General features: G+C 51.8%; 4 protein-coding genes across 4 annotated transcripts; 1 reads left to right on the top strand and 3 right to left on the bottom strand.

Moving 5' to 3' along the window:
* Positions 1 to 624: 624 nt before the first annotated feature.
* CABS01_10697 (uncharacterized protein) lies at positions 625 to 1,170 on the bottom strand (the record flags this gene model as incomplete). Its single annotated transcript, XM_060544052.1, has 2 exons — positions 625 to 767; positions 831 to 1,170. The coding sequence occupies 2 exons, from the start codon at positions 1,168 to 1,170 to the stop codon at positions 625 to 627; spliced, it is 483 nt and encodes a 160-aa protein (XP_060398776.1).
* A 2,809-nt stretch (positions 1,171 to 3,979) lies between these two features.
* Positions 3,980 to 5,548, bottom strand: CABS01_10696 (uncharacterized protein; the record flags this gene model as incomplete). The annotated part of the gene is made up of 3 exons (XM_060544051.1): positions 3,980 to 4,132; positions 4,233 to 4,251; positions 5,505 to 5,548. The coding sequence occupies 3 exons, from the start codon at positions 5,546 to 5,548 to the stop codon at positions 3,980 to 3,982; spliced, it is 216 nt and encodes a 71-aa protein (XP_060398775.1).
* A 4,874-nt stretch (positions 5,549 to 10,422) lies between these two features.
* CABS01_10695 (uncharacterized protein) lies at positions 10,423 to 10,644 on the top strand (the record flags this gene model as incomplete). The annotated part of the gene is made up of 1 exon (XM_060544050.1): positions 10,423 to 10,644. One exon carries the CDS (start codon positions 10,423 to 10,425, stop codon positions 10,642 to 10,644), a length of 222 nt encoding a protein of 73 aa, XP_060398774.1.
* Positions 10,645 to 11,736: 1,092 nt separating this feature from the next.
* Positions 11,737 to 12,099, bottom strand: CABS01_10694 (uncharacterized protein; the record flags this gene model as incomplete). The annotated part of the gene is made up of 2 exons (XM_060544049.1): positions 11,737 to 11,817; positions 11,872 to 12,099. The coding sequence occupies 2 exons, from the start codon at positions 12,097 to 12,099 to the stop codon at positions 11,737 to 11,739; spliced, it is 309 nt and encodes a 102-aa protein (XP_060398773.1).
* Between the last annotated feature and the right edge of the window lie 1,776 nt (positions 12,100 to 13,875).

Genomic DNA, 13,875 nt, shown 5'->3' with positions numbered 1-13,875 from the left:
CTAACGTCACTGCACTTTCAACATCGTGATGAAATACCTCCTGTATACCCAACAAGTACGGGTCAGCTCGCAGCTAGCGTCACATTTGAGTCGACATGTCAAAACGCTCTGACTCACCGGCCTACTTGACCTTTTCCCCGCGATGTAATGGCACATGCATGTCGTGTCACACTGGTGAGCACGCCAACAAACGATCGGCATTCACGATCCGGAATCGGAGCCGGCGGCCGTGAGCTTCTGCCGAGACCTCCAACACCCCGCACCGAGCATTCCATGAGATGTCGTCTCGTACGATATGACGAAATCGTATGAGTGAAGGGGCGGAATTCACTACGGGAGATATGAAGATGGAGGAGTAAAGGTTTCAAAGTGTGTCAAATACGATTTGCGTGATGAATTAAATAATTTAACAGAAATCCGCCAATGCCTCCAGAGCCACCAAACCCAATGTGAGTAGTTGAACCAGGGGATATCCGATGAGACGCCTGACCCTAAACCGAGACTTTTGTTATGAGAAAAAAGAAGGGGGTATCATTCTAATCAGAGCCGAGAGCCCTTCGCTTCGCTGAAAGAAAGGATGAACGCAAGACTTGTGCAAGAGTTGAGCGGTCCATGTGCACAAATCTAGAGGTGCTTCCAGAACTTCCACTTTTGCGATTTTTGGGCGTGCTCCAGGTCGGTGATGAGGAACTTGCTGAGCTTCTTCCAGCCCTCTTCGGGAAGGGACTCGATGGAGTCGTTGAGCATGTCCATGCAGTACTTGGTGGCTGAACAAGGTGTTAGCGAAAGGAAGCTCTTGTAAGAGGCGAAAAGTGGGTGTGTCAACATACGCATCATGTCCATGGCGTCCTCCCTATCGGCAGCAATCTCCATACGCGTCGAGTTGTAGCAGTGATATTGTTGCTGGAGCTCAAGCATGCATTCCCAAAGCTCTTGCAGGTTGGTATCCTCGGCGGAGGCGCGGCGGCCGCTGAGAGAAGGCCTGGACTGAGAAGTCTGTTCCACCGCCGTCGGGCCCGGAACGCACTCGGTCATGGTGACTGTGGCATCGGCCTTCTCGTTCGTGGCGCAGGGCCTGATGACGATATCGTCTTCGCTGTCGCTCTCGGGCCACGAGTAGCCTGAGCTGCTTCGCTTGGGGAACTGAGTTTGTGACTGGCGGCCAAACATGTTGGGATGGTGTTGAGGTGTATGTGATCCTTGCGTGTATGAGAGTACAATGTTTAGTTGTTGATAGTTGAGATCAAGATGGTATATGGTAGTAGTACGTCTGTGTGTGCTGGGTTCCGTCGTGTTGGTATTTGTACTCCTTTGAGGTGTGTTGCTGTAAGTGTCTGTGCTTAATGTTGACGTGAGGTGTCGATGGGTGCCCGATGTAAATATAGGGGAACCGTTCAGACGAAGAGCCAAGTGCCGTACCAGGAATTGGGATCCGACGAATATGACGAGAGAGCAGTTCGAACGGGATCCCAAGCCCACTATATAAGCCGCGGGTGCCGGAACCCTATGCAGTGATCACCAATCTAAGGCTCAGATCGTTCGAGACGAGGCGCCCTAAAAATCTGAAGAGCGATGGCGATCAGACCCGCGGCGGCGCCCAACGGAACAAGGCCGATCCTTACTTACTCATGCCAACGCCCATGGACAATATTATTACCACCAGCCCATCAGGCCAAGGGAACTTGGGATGTGTGTGTGTGTGTGTGTGGCTCTGGGCACACTCGTGGCACACCTCTCAGGGCGCTGAGGGTACAAAGCCAGCCATGGCCGCATACATCTCTGAGACTAAGGAGTAGCTACTAGTACGAAGTATGTATAGCACTCTGTATAAAGTAGTACTTCTGAGGTAATTGGACCTAGAATGAGTAATGACGATGGGGCCGGGAGGGTTGCGCTGTGAGCTCCGTCTGGCCCGGGCAGTGTCCGGAACTGGGCATTAAATGGGTCCAACCAAGCAATTTTTTCTTCTCTGCTCCTTGAAGTCCTTGCTTCTTGGAGCTACTTTGGGGCCTTTTGGAGACGAGGCCTTTCTCCAGCACTCCAGCTACGAATCGATTCTCACGAATCACTGATTCAAGGGAACTCAACGGGAAGAGTGTGCAAAAAAGGGCCGAACCACGTAACCAAAAAGGGGCCCTACGCGAGAAAAAAGAACTGGAGCTACGACGCAGGAGTTTTCGTTTGTGACGTCGAATTGGTCCCTGGAAACAATTAAACGAGAGGGACAAGAAAAAATTATGATGGAAATTCTCCGATGTGTCAACAAATTTTCAGTTTCGTGTCGATGAGGTACTTGTTTGTGTACCTCGTTGTGTACATACGCAAAGTGTGTGTGTGTGTTGTACGAATAAAACCTGCACGCCCGACTTACACTACGTGACTACATTATCAATGCCTTACCTACCAAGTATTCACCTTGCGGAAGAGTGTCATGCGAATGGAAGAGAGGACCCTCTCCCCTTGCATCTCGAATTGTGGATGCCACCGGATGGCGCTGCAAGAAACTTTCCCGCGCCCCTGGTCTTGTCATGATGTTATGGCGGTGTCAGCTTCGCGTTTCTGAGTGGATGAAAACAGCTGGCCGACGTGGACGAGCGTGGCTGCGTGGTCAGGCGATGAAAGGCCGTGGCATCCGCCCGCGCCCGCGGGATGGCCATCTGCCGGGCGACGAGGAAACTCAGAAAGAGAGAGATAGAGAAAGATACGACATTGATAGTGGCTACGGTCAAGTGTTCTCTCTTCCCGGGCACGCATGAGGCGTAAGGTAGCGTTGAAACCTTTTGGATGTTTTGATGTGGGTTATCAACGGGCCATGATGATGGGTGTGTTTCTCCCTGGCGGCCAGTCAGTGTCAGTGTGACTGGATGATGCGATACCACGCTGATATGGAGCGATAAGGCCATCATCGCCCGTCCAGGGCCCAGATTCGCCCAGGGCAACACTCTCAATGGCTTCATGACCTGCGGTGAAGGGGTTCACTGTGCTAGTCTGTGTCTTGGACACTGAGACATGCGCCCTAACCCAACCTTCTTCGGTACTTGCGGGCCTTGGATCAAATGACGGTGACGGTGCGGGATGGGCGCGGGAAGTTTGGGTGTGCGAGACATATCAGATGAGTCTTTTGGTGGTGTCTCCTTCAACCCTACCTACTTTCATGAGTTCTTGATTGTCAAGTCAAGGTACAAACAACCATGAACCAACCTCCTTGAGGCTTGAAACCCTCGAAGCCCACAGGGCTGCTGCCGCCTGCGTTCCCTCATTTACCGCCGACGGGCCTCATCTCAAAGTTCCCGTCTATTCCCGCGAATGGGACCACTAGAGAGGGTTGCCCTGCAGGGACCGATTCCGCACCGCTCACTGATCCTCGCCCGACTTTCGGTGAAGTGGGCGACTTTGGCCGAAGTCTTTTTGAGGGTGTAAGGGCACGCAGTACGTAGGTATGCGTAATAAGAGACCAAGGAACTTGGGGAGAGACTTCTGACTGAGATGTAAAAAGAGGCTACTACGGAAACCGGCAGTACCGGTCGTTAGCTAACCTTGCCTTGCATAGGTAACACACATTACCTTGTTTCTTACGGTAATCAGATCCTCTCACGCCTCTCTTGAAATAGGTCAAGGAGGGATCACTGTGGCGCTCTGCATGGCGCCGTGGACACATCAGAGACGGACACATTGGACGCCGTCTAAAAGATGACCGCCGGACGGCACTGCTAGCAAAGGCAAAGACCACACAGTCTGACGAAATTGAATCCTTTGGTCAAAGCTTGGTTTGACGTCCAAGAGGTCTAGACTCTTGGGATGACCTTGTCAATGAGATGAAGCTCGTATGCCATGTCTGCCAATTCTTGAACAGCAGGAAACAGCTCATCACTCGCTCGGTCAGTGCGTCATCCAGACGCAACTCTTGTCATCTCATTTGTCCGCATTTCATCGCATCTCAGCTTTGATCTGATTCACTCTCCTCTGAGCCCTCTCATCTTCACATGCCCACAGCCCCGTCACCAACACTTGGCTCCTTGGCCTGGTCCTCTGCTGACCCCGCAAAGCCACTCATGATTCTCAGCGCCAAGTGTCCAGCCCGTTGCGCCTCTGAAGTCCTCTGGGCTGTTTGCGCCCCGCCGAGCCACTTTGGCTGAGAATTTGTCAATACAGCTGACGCCCGCACAATCCCTTTGTCACGTTTAAACTCCAGTGACGGAATGGCCCTCGGAAAGACAGCAAGCAAAACTTACAGCTCCTCGGTCCGCGAAGCTGCGACCGGTGAGGGGCTTTCAAAGCTCCCGTCCCCGGTCCCGCGGGGCTGTCGGCCGGAGCGCATTCCGTAGGTAGTGCCCGCTCACTTGACCAAGATGAGGGGGCTACGATAATAACGAGGCGTCAATAAGAGCCGGGAGCCGAGCCTACTTTTCACTTTGCATAGCCGCGTTACAAAAGTCCTGTTGCTCCAAGATTGCAGCTCGAAGTCTAGAATGTCAAGGTCTCTCTGCTCAGTGCACTCATCCAAGTATCCTGCATATCCGAATGAGCTAAGCCACCGCAAGAAAGCCGAGAAGCCATCACGTTCGCCCGGCTGAACCTTTTTCTCGTTGCTTTCAGCACTGCATCCTGTCCACTAAACGCTCGCGTTTTTCGTCAAGGATGCCTTACCCCGGCGACACGGAGAGTTCTTGGCCGTTGTCCCCTCAACGTACGATCCGGAATCCGCAAGGTCATTTTCTTGTACATCAGCTATACCCCGCATGTTCCAACGCCTGGTGGGCGTCCGAGGCGTCACAGGTCCATAATGAGATATAAGGTTGCAGTGGTCTGATGGAACTGTGCAGATTTACACATCAGATCTGGCTCAAAGCTTGCTGCGCCGCGGCACACTCGGACGACGGAAATGCCGGCTCCGGCGGAATGGACCGTTTTTCAATCCCGTTCCCGGCCGATACACTACGCATCGCCCTGCTAGGAAGGTCTCGATGAACGACTCGTCTCCGGACTATCGAGCATCTGGCAGCTTAGGAGCAATGCGGGGGCAATGATTCCTCTAGAATCTTGCACGTGATGTACTAAGCGACTGAGGAAACAACTTCTGAGGGACACTGTTCACACATGGGACTCAACACCTGAACTTGGAAGAAACTCTTGGCGTACGTTTGATAATGTTGGCCTCGCTCTTGCAGTCGTCAGCCTGCGGCTTTACTTGGTGCGAACCTCGTCGATAGGTATAATCCTATGCTTCCATCCGGGATTTGTGGCTGCACTGAGGATTGGTCTTGGATCGTTTCACAGGCAGCACCAATCTCCTCACCTACGTTCCTGCCACCTTGACATCCCCTGCACTTGAACGTTGACGTGTATTATCCTGTATCTGTGAGACTCCAATCTTTTGCTTTTGGGTGGATGACCTTGGCCGGAAAGACTCTGGTCCAGTTTCTACCACGTTTGTAACCACGTAATGAGGAGCAGAACAAGGGCAAGGGTGGCAAAGCAAAAGCTCGCCGTCATTGGTGATTTACTTGAGTATCAACAGGCCAGATTCTTGCACACTAGCTGTAGCCATGACGGGGCTCCGAAAGGAGCAGTTGAACTATCATCACGGATGATTGACAAGTGCATGCGGGAAACGAGGACTAAGGGGGCGGTGAACTTGTCATAAAACGGACTGACTATCGTAAAGAGCATTAACAGCTTCCATGTATGCCACAGTATTAGATCTCACTCACGGAAGGAAGCAGCTCTGGCTTTCTAAGGCGATGGAAATCAAACCGTGAAGTCTACCTAGATTGCGGTTGGTTGATGATTGACTGAGGGAAGGAGTTACTGATGTTGTCTGTGGGAAAGGCTACCACTGCCTTTGCGAATCTGGCGTATTTCACTGTACGGCGCCCATATTCAAGATGGGATCCAAAACAGGTGCTTCTGAGCTTTACCATGTCGGTCGTTCAAGCACGGTTCTCCCGAGCGTTGTCTTCTCGGTGACACACAAGCCCAAGTTTACTCTCCCAAAACCGATCCTCACTACATTTCCTGATGAAATTCAGACGCAAGCACCATAAGTCGACTCTGTGATCGGGTCTCTTGAGAACCGCAACAGCATTCATCACCTGTGACGAAACAGCTACTCAGACCGTGAAGTCTTCTCATTGAGGATGGCAATTCATGCACAAGGTATGATCATTCGTCTGTCAGGCTCCGCGTTCGACGTACTTGGGAGAGTCCCGGCCTTGAACATTGTATGTCTCCCTTAGAAACATTGCAGAACATGGTGTGAAGTGACTTCTGTCCATGAGCAATAGCGAGCAGCCGCTCATGTGACTTGATCCCAAAGAGAATTGAGCAATACACACGAATGGGCACCAAGCTGCGAATTCTCGCACATACCCAGCCCGCAAAGAAATCTGTTCTATCTTCCTGATCTCAAGTGAGCCCATAGCGAACAATCACTGCAGCGCTTCAATGCGATTCAGCTTGGATAATCTGGACACATGGACTCTCACTGGAGAGCCTTCATCACGCTGCTACGTACCGTCCACGACCTTACCGGGCTAAAGAGGGTAACACGAAGTGCCCCTGACTCCACGGTCACAGAGCCACGCCCCTTTAAGTACTAAAACTATATTCAGCAATTCGATGCCACCGCCACCGACTCGGCACTCAATCATCTGCTATCAATTCCGCCTCTCTGTGTCACAACCACCTAAAAGGGGCAGAGGTTCACAAACACGTTGTTCGGCCGCCAAGAATCTTACGAGTTGACTATCATGCGAAGCATACATTCGCTTGGATCAAGTGGTATATCACGAGGGTTTATTCGAGGATTGTTGAAGCAACCTTGATCATTCTGTACGTCCTTCAGTAGACCAGGACAAGAAGACGTTATTCAATCTTACCTACCAGCTGTCCCAACCAACCAGGGAGAATCTCCGCAAAAGGTAGCGCACGTCTTTACTGTTCAGGCATTCCCTTTGCTGCTTTGCCTTTTGCCCTTGGGCCTTGAGCTTACCCGATCATTATTGTAGAGACTGTGAAGAAGACTGGGGATACATACGGTGAGTGTCCTTTGCCCGTGAAAATTATATAAGAAGAACCGGAGGGGAAGGAAGAACGACGACTTTTGATCCAGAGTCAACAGGCCATCGACGAAGCAAGAACCCCCGAGATCTCTTCAGGAGAGAGTAAACTATTAAAGAAGGCACCTTCTGTTTCGAGCTGAAGTTTAGCTTTCGGGAAGCAGCAGCGATCTCAGCTAGACACAGTTGCTACTCTTCAACACGGACAATAATTCCTAGCAACATCAACAAGAACCACATTTGTCTCCGAGCCAAATTGATTCTACCACCAGAAGACATCGCCGATTTCATTTTCCAAAAATGTGCACCTACCAGTACAGTCAATATTGGTGCAGAAATGAGAAATGCAAGAACGAGAGTGGAAGTCATCGGCATCTACATACGAAAGTCGAATGCGCGGCTGTGAAGGAGGGAAGAGAATGTGCAGGGCCGATCGATATATTGTCCGCCAATCCCAGGAGGGGTTATTGCGGTAAGTGTGACGGACGCTTCAGCTCAGAGCAAAGCAGCAATTAGGGGCTGGTCGCGTTCGGCAGGCACATAAATCTATACAGCAGGGCAATGAACATGAATATGGTCGAGAACGATGGGCAAGGTCATCGTTTGGAGGGCACCTGGTTGTATGTCCAACGAGTTCATAGGCAGCCCAGCGACGGATGCCAATGTTAAGCAACGGGTAGCTCTTGGTGACTGAGCAGTTTCGTAAAAGATAAATCACAGTTTTCAATCAAACCGACAGTTGCCCGCATCATGGTTCTGTGCCTTCTGGTGACCCATTCAGATCTTAGGAAGAAGCAGCGACTCGGCGTCACATCAGGGTTCGAAGGGTTCGGAAGGAAGTTGACTGAATCACCTTCCCAAGTACCATCAGCCACGATATCTCGAGTGCCGGACAGCATGATTCACTTCCTGTCTTCGAAATCATATAAAAGGGTCGATTCCTTTTGCTTCAACCAGAAATTACATCTGCTCCTCAAACCACGCACTTTCAACCAAGCAAACTACAAGACAAACTGTCATCACTGCCAAGTTCGACAAGAACCCAAAAGCAACAAAATCGAAAACAAACACAATCTTCATCTGCCACCATCACCATTACCAGAACGTCACTGACAACATTCGCAAAGATGTGCACCCGACCCTATGTTCGGTACCACTGCGTCAGGTGCGGCACAAACCATAAGGAGAGAAAACTAGCGAGACAGCCATGCGCCCGGAAGAAGGCAGGTCACCCCTGCACAGACGTGCCTGTACTGGCATATGAGCACCGATCGGGCTACTGCGAGAGATCGGCTTGTAATCCATAGGCATCTGGTGGGTGTCTGCAAGAGAGTCCGAGTTGGGCGTCTAGCGCTCGCGTGTAGCACTTTGAGAGATGCCAGTCTTCAATAGCGGATAGCTATCAGTATCGTAGTTCGAAATAAAAGCTACTTAGTAGTTTTCAGTCATTCTAACAGTTGCATGTATCGTCGTCCTTGTTCGTACATGTGCCCTTCTATAGTTCTGTGCCGGAATCTCTTGTGCCAATTTTCAGAAATAGCCTGCCTGGATTCGCGGAAGTCTCGCGATGAAGAGGTCTGATAATCCCTGTGTGTATCTATGACCAGATTTACGACTTGGAAAGCTAGCTTCAAGGCCATACGGTGCCAAGATTTGGATATTCAAGCGCCAGAGTGCGGTCTTTAAAACCAGGGAATCGAGACGGAACCCCGTGGCCACTCAATATCCTATTTCAAGCCAGCAATGATGTCAGTGAGCAGCAGGCCAATATAAATCGTAAATCGTCAATCCTTTCCTCTCGTGTTAGCGTCCTACTGATAAGATAAACCATCACATCCCCAGAACATGTCGAAGCTCTCTGCTTCATGGATACTATACTCCGTCCGTGAGCAAGATCAAAGATATCTCTAAATTTGCGATTTGAACCAGATTTCTGTTCCTTTGGGATAACACTACCCTGGAAGCTGGAACACCCATTTCGCGCCGCGCCGAGCGGCATGACCAGAAAAGCCATGTTGTCGATGAGCAGTACTGGTTGTCTTGTCTTCACGTTGGAGTTACCAGAGTACTGCTCCGAGGCTGAAAATAGTCCATGATTCCAACGGAGCATCTGCCACGTTCTGATGGATTTCAGCAAGGACACGGCATATTGGTGCGTTGATGATGCCAGTATTTGGATGTGGTGTATGCCGATATGCCGTGTATAAGTCCACGTATTGCTGCCACAGTGAAACCGGCAAGACTCTTGATAACAGCGAATCGCATGTTACGAGGTCGAGATGATAGCTCATAGTCTTGGAACAACACCAGGTCAGTAAAGCAAACTGCACCTCTGGACATGACTTGGTACCCTCATATAAAGTTGCCAAGTGATCTTCAAGTCACCTCTCCCCATGCTTCTCGGGCTGCTAGCCGATGTTGTCCGTCCATATGCGCCTAGCCCACTAAACTGATATAAATATATATATATATATCATGCTTCCCGCAGCAAGCTGGCGCGCAACTAGAAGCCGAGAGATTGGCAGTTCAAGAGTCTTGTTGGATCCCGGCTGGGTGTCAAGCCCGCGCATTGGATGAGGTCGGTGCTGTTGAGGCCAGAACATGGCTCCCAAATCACCCGCTTCTGGCCCAGATTGGTCTGCGTAGCTATTATGCGAGCCAATGCAACAGGCGCGAGAATAAAAGGGGCAGTGTCTCCTCAAGATGCTACTGTTCAAGGAGTGGTGCAAGCCCGTGATGCCGCCTGTTGTCTTTTTTTTCTCTCGTAGACTTAGGATGATTTCGAGAGAATAGTTACGAACTTCATGATCGGAGGGAGCTAGGCGCCTGAACGGCTTGTGGCCACATCTTTGGTGTGCGGGGACTTGGCCACTTTACACGAATGCTTGATTGAGGTATGAAGTTAAGCTTAAGGTAGTAGTGGGGAGAACCCTTGAGGCTCGACTCGAAGACGACTTTTAAAGTTATGTTACGTGATCAGTCAAGATCAAACCTGCCTCAGTAGGAAGACGAAAATGCCAGACACTGCAAGAAACAATGACATCTTGGGGCCAGGTCTATCCATTCGATGTAGCACTTGAGCGCAGCGCACATCACTCAAGTATCGAGGCGTACACTCGTACCAAGACGACAACATCGCGGCTATCAGAGCCACACACCACAAACCACTACGTAAGTAGACCACGACGTTGATGTTAAAAGGGCCAACAACTTTGGCAAACTAAGTCACTCGCCAACGAGTCCATCGAGACGACTGTCCGTACTCAAGTCTCTGGTGGCAGCCACTCGCCGACATCGAGTTACGGCATCCGGCATTGCCCAATCCATCCCTCACACCATCTCTCAATCTCATAAAACTTTTTCAATGCCGACATGGCCGATGCCGGACACCTCAAAAAGATTCAAACACACAAAGAAATGGAAGAGAAAACGGAACGACAAGAGTCAAGAACACACCCACCCAGACGTCCCCGAGTCAGGCTCTGACCCCCATCTGCCACTGGCGCTCTGGCGCTCTCCATGCGCGCGCCCCCAGTATGCCCCCCCGGCACCAGCCGCCGGCCGTACCCGAAACCACGGGCAGTAACCCGCGCACGACCAGGGCCTTCATCCCGCACAGAAGAAGAAATCGCGGCAGACAGAAGGACACTAGTTATCCGTAGCGCGCATGCATGTGTGTGCATGCAACGCTGCTCTCCAGACTTTACCGTCTCTGGGCTCCTGGAGTCCGGGACACAAGCCTAGACTTGCACTGCGGGCGAGGCAGCTGCAGCTTGACTACGGTAAGGTAGGCTCAATTCTCTGTTCCGGCGCTGGACCTGCAGAGGAACACCACTGACGGAACCCGTCTGTTGGATTCTACTATGACTATGCATGTGCCTCAACTGTTGAGCGTGGGGGGGCAGCACTGCTGTGCATTGTTGGCTGTCATGACCGTCGAGGACTCAGACGCATTGCAGACATTTTGCCCCAATAATAATCACTCACTGCATCATGAAATAGGCACAAAGATATACTTTAACTGATTTGTATTCATTCTCGCGGGCCCCATGCTCTGAGCCGAGGCGCAGCTCTCACCGCTACTCAGCCCAAGATGATGCTCCACTGCTCGCTTTCGTTGCCTCGCAACAGTCTTATCTTGCTAACCTGTAGCCACGCCGTCCCGCAACGGGGTACAGTACGTGTATGATGCCTCCGCTGCACAAATCCCCCTGGTTGACATTTATCCACTCATGCAAAATAACAAGTCAGCTCTCGACGTTCGAGTCGGAGAGTCTCTGGTGATAATGCCCCAAAACCATCTAGATGCGAACCATGACGCTATCGCAGGCCGTTGCGATCAATGCAATAACAATTAAAACGAAAGGCGGTGCCGTAGAAATGCGGATTTCTGCTTTGGCTCCCGTGATTTCCATGCTGGTTGCTGTCCTCTCTTTGGACATGAAGCCGTTCTAGTGACCCAGCGGAACATGTAACGCTGATAAAAACAAACGCCAGTGTACCCAATGCCACACAGAGGAGGGTATCGAGGTGAGGAAGGGAGGCGAGAAAGTCGACACAGGTATCCATGCTGGATAAACAGAGTCGACGTGAAAGGGGTATGAAATTCAAGCGCTCGCAAAGGGTATCGCGGTGATGGCGATCTATATCAAAGATGGAGAGCTGAAAGAGGGCGCGCTTAGTGCTTCTTGTCGGAGCTGGTAGAGTGCTGCTTCGAGGAGTGGTGATGATGCTTGTGAGAAGAGTGGTGCTTGCGGACCTTGAAAAAGTCAGTGGCGTTCGCGAGCAGGCTTCACGAGGCATTGTGGCTTACCCGTTGGCGACCGCGGTGCTCCTCCTCGTCCGAGGAACCATTGCTCAGGCGTCTCCTCTCCTCCTCATACCAGGTGCTCAAAGACTTGCCGCCAAACATGAGATCGTCATCTTCGATGATGGTGGCCTGGATCCAGCCTTGTGAAGCGAGGTCAAATTCTCTAGCGTTGGGATCCATGGCGCTGGCGTTGGGAACAACGTAGTAATATTGGTCTTGTGCTGGTGACATTTTGTATGTAGTCTGATAGTGGCGGCTAGTTGTGGACTGGAAGGCGGGTAGGAATGCAAGATGAGATGGAATGCGCGGGCCCTTTATGGTTGTGGTTTGTGTAGACGTGAGATAAATGACGCGTGACGCTGGTTTTCGCGTAGATGATTTGCTTGGCTGGTGGTGTTTTGGAAAAGCCGGGGTGATCGCAGCTGGAGTTATTTAAGCCTCCAAGACAGGGACCCTTGAGTTATAGCTGGGACGGGGTGGCAGAGAGCAGGGAAGTCTGGACTCTGGAATTCGGAATGACGGGAGGGTGTGCTGGAAATATCGACGAAAGCGACAAAGAATCCGGGCGGGCGGGCGTTCGGATATCCAAGGGTCCAGTAAAAGAATTTACTGGCAGAGTAGGAAATGTTCGTTTTCCTTTGTTCGGTTGCCGATGAGAATGAGGCAGGGCGAGACAGCACTAGACGGTGTGGGCTGGACCGAGTAGAGGGCGGATCGGAGGAGCGGTAGTGAGTAGAGGCGTATGTGTGTAGGCTTGTATGAGGCGGCGAAGGAGGAGGCCTATTGTGAGATCGTTGAGGCGCTTTGAAAGTTCGGTCACTGCGGTATGGCGGGATGTCAGAGTCGCGGAATAGAATAGAAAGAGAATCGGGAGGAGGCCGTCACGATGGATGGATGCGGGTGAAGGCTGGGTTATTATGGATTATGGGATTGTGGGCTGCAAGGCAGCAAGTGCGAGGGTGCGGTCCTTTCCCCGTATTATTTCAGGTTGGCCTCGCGTGGCGGGAAGGAGCACCGTAGGTACCGAACCAGCTGTGTGTGGGTGTGGGAAGGAAGGGGGAAGGAGACGGAGTGACATGTGTGAACTTGTGAGAAGGAGGGAAGGAGGGGGCAGGGGTGGACTTCCCGGTCTGTGCAGAGTGGGAAGGAAGTGGGCGACCCCCTTCCCAGTGGAGACCGAGTAAGGTAAGGTAGGGCAACCGCGGGCAGGGGTGGAGAGAACAGGCGAGGGCGCAAGGGGGGGGGGGACGGAAAACGGAGAGCGAAACGGTGCGATGGCCTTTCGTTGATGACTTCCAAGTCCGTTTTAATGGGTACACGCACCTAACAAATGGAAGTAAGTAACTCACCCACACCTCACCGAAATGGAAGCAAGGTAGAGGCCGGAGAGAGCCTAACGCGAAAGTCCAGGGGAGCTGGACACACATCGGGTCGAGTTCAGCCCAGCTGCCCAGGTCAGGACCAAAGGGACTGTGCAGCTTCAGTGCCAGCTGCTGTGTGTTGGCACTGGTAGGTAGGTCCTACGTGGTCGGCTGGCTTCACCTCTCAGCTGAAGACGCGTCTTCTCGGTGACTCTTGTCTCAAATCTTGTTCCTTCTGCCCAGCAAGTCGGAATGGCGGAGGCAGGGGGGTCGCATTCAATAGTCAATAGTCGGAGGGCAGGCTGACTGAGAGAGTCTGAGGTGAGGTGAGGTGCGTGAGCCTGATATTGGATTGGGTACGGTGTACGGAGTGCAGAGTATTGGTCCATTTGATGCACGAGTGCCACACTGCGGTGGTTTGCTGATGCCGAGACGATGGTATTGGTGCTGATGGCGAGGCCGATACCGAGTATTGAGACTGCTGATGCGGCCTTGTTTCGGCTCAGCAGGCCGCGAAGTGTCGGGTCTGAGTTTTGTGGGTGAAGGACTTGTTGGACTTGAAGATTCCCGTCAGAAGAAAAGAGTCAGAGTCGGAGGAATCAGACTGGTGGTGCCCGATGTTGATGGTGTTGGTACGGGGGGTTCC

The sequence above is a fragment of the Colletotrichum abscissum genome, assembly GCF_030869225.1.
Source record: "Colletotrichum abscissum strain IMI 504890 chromosome Unknown Scaffold_28.1, whole genome shotgun sequence".
In the NCBI taxonomy this organism is placed as follows: Eukaryota; Fungi; Ascomycota; class Sordariomycetes; order Glomerellales; family Glomerellaceae; genus Colletotrichum; species Colletotrichum abscissum.
This window is presented reverse-complemented; position numbering and strand designations above follow the sequence as displayed.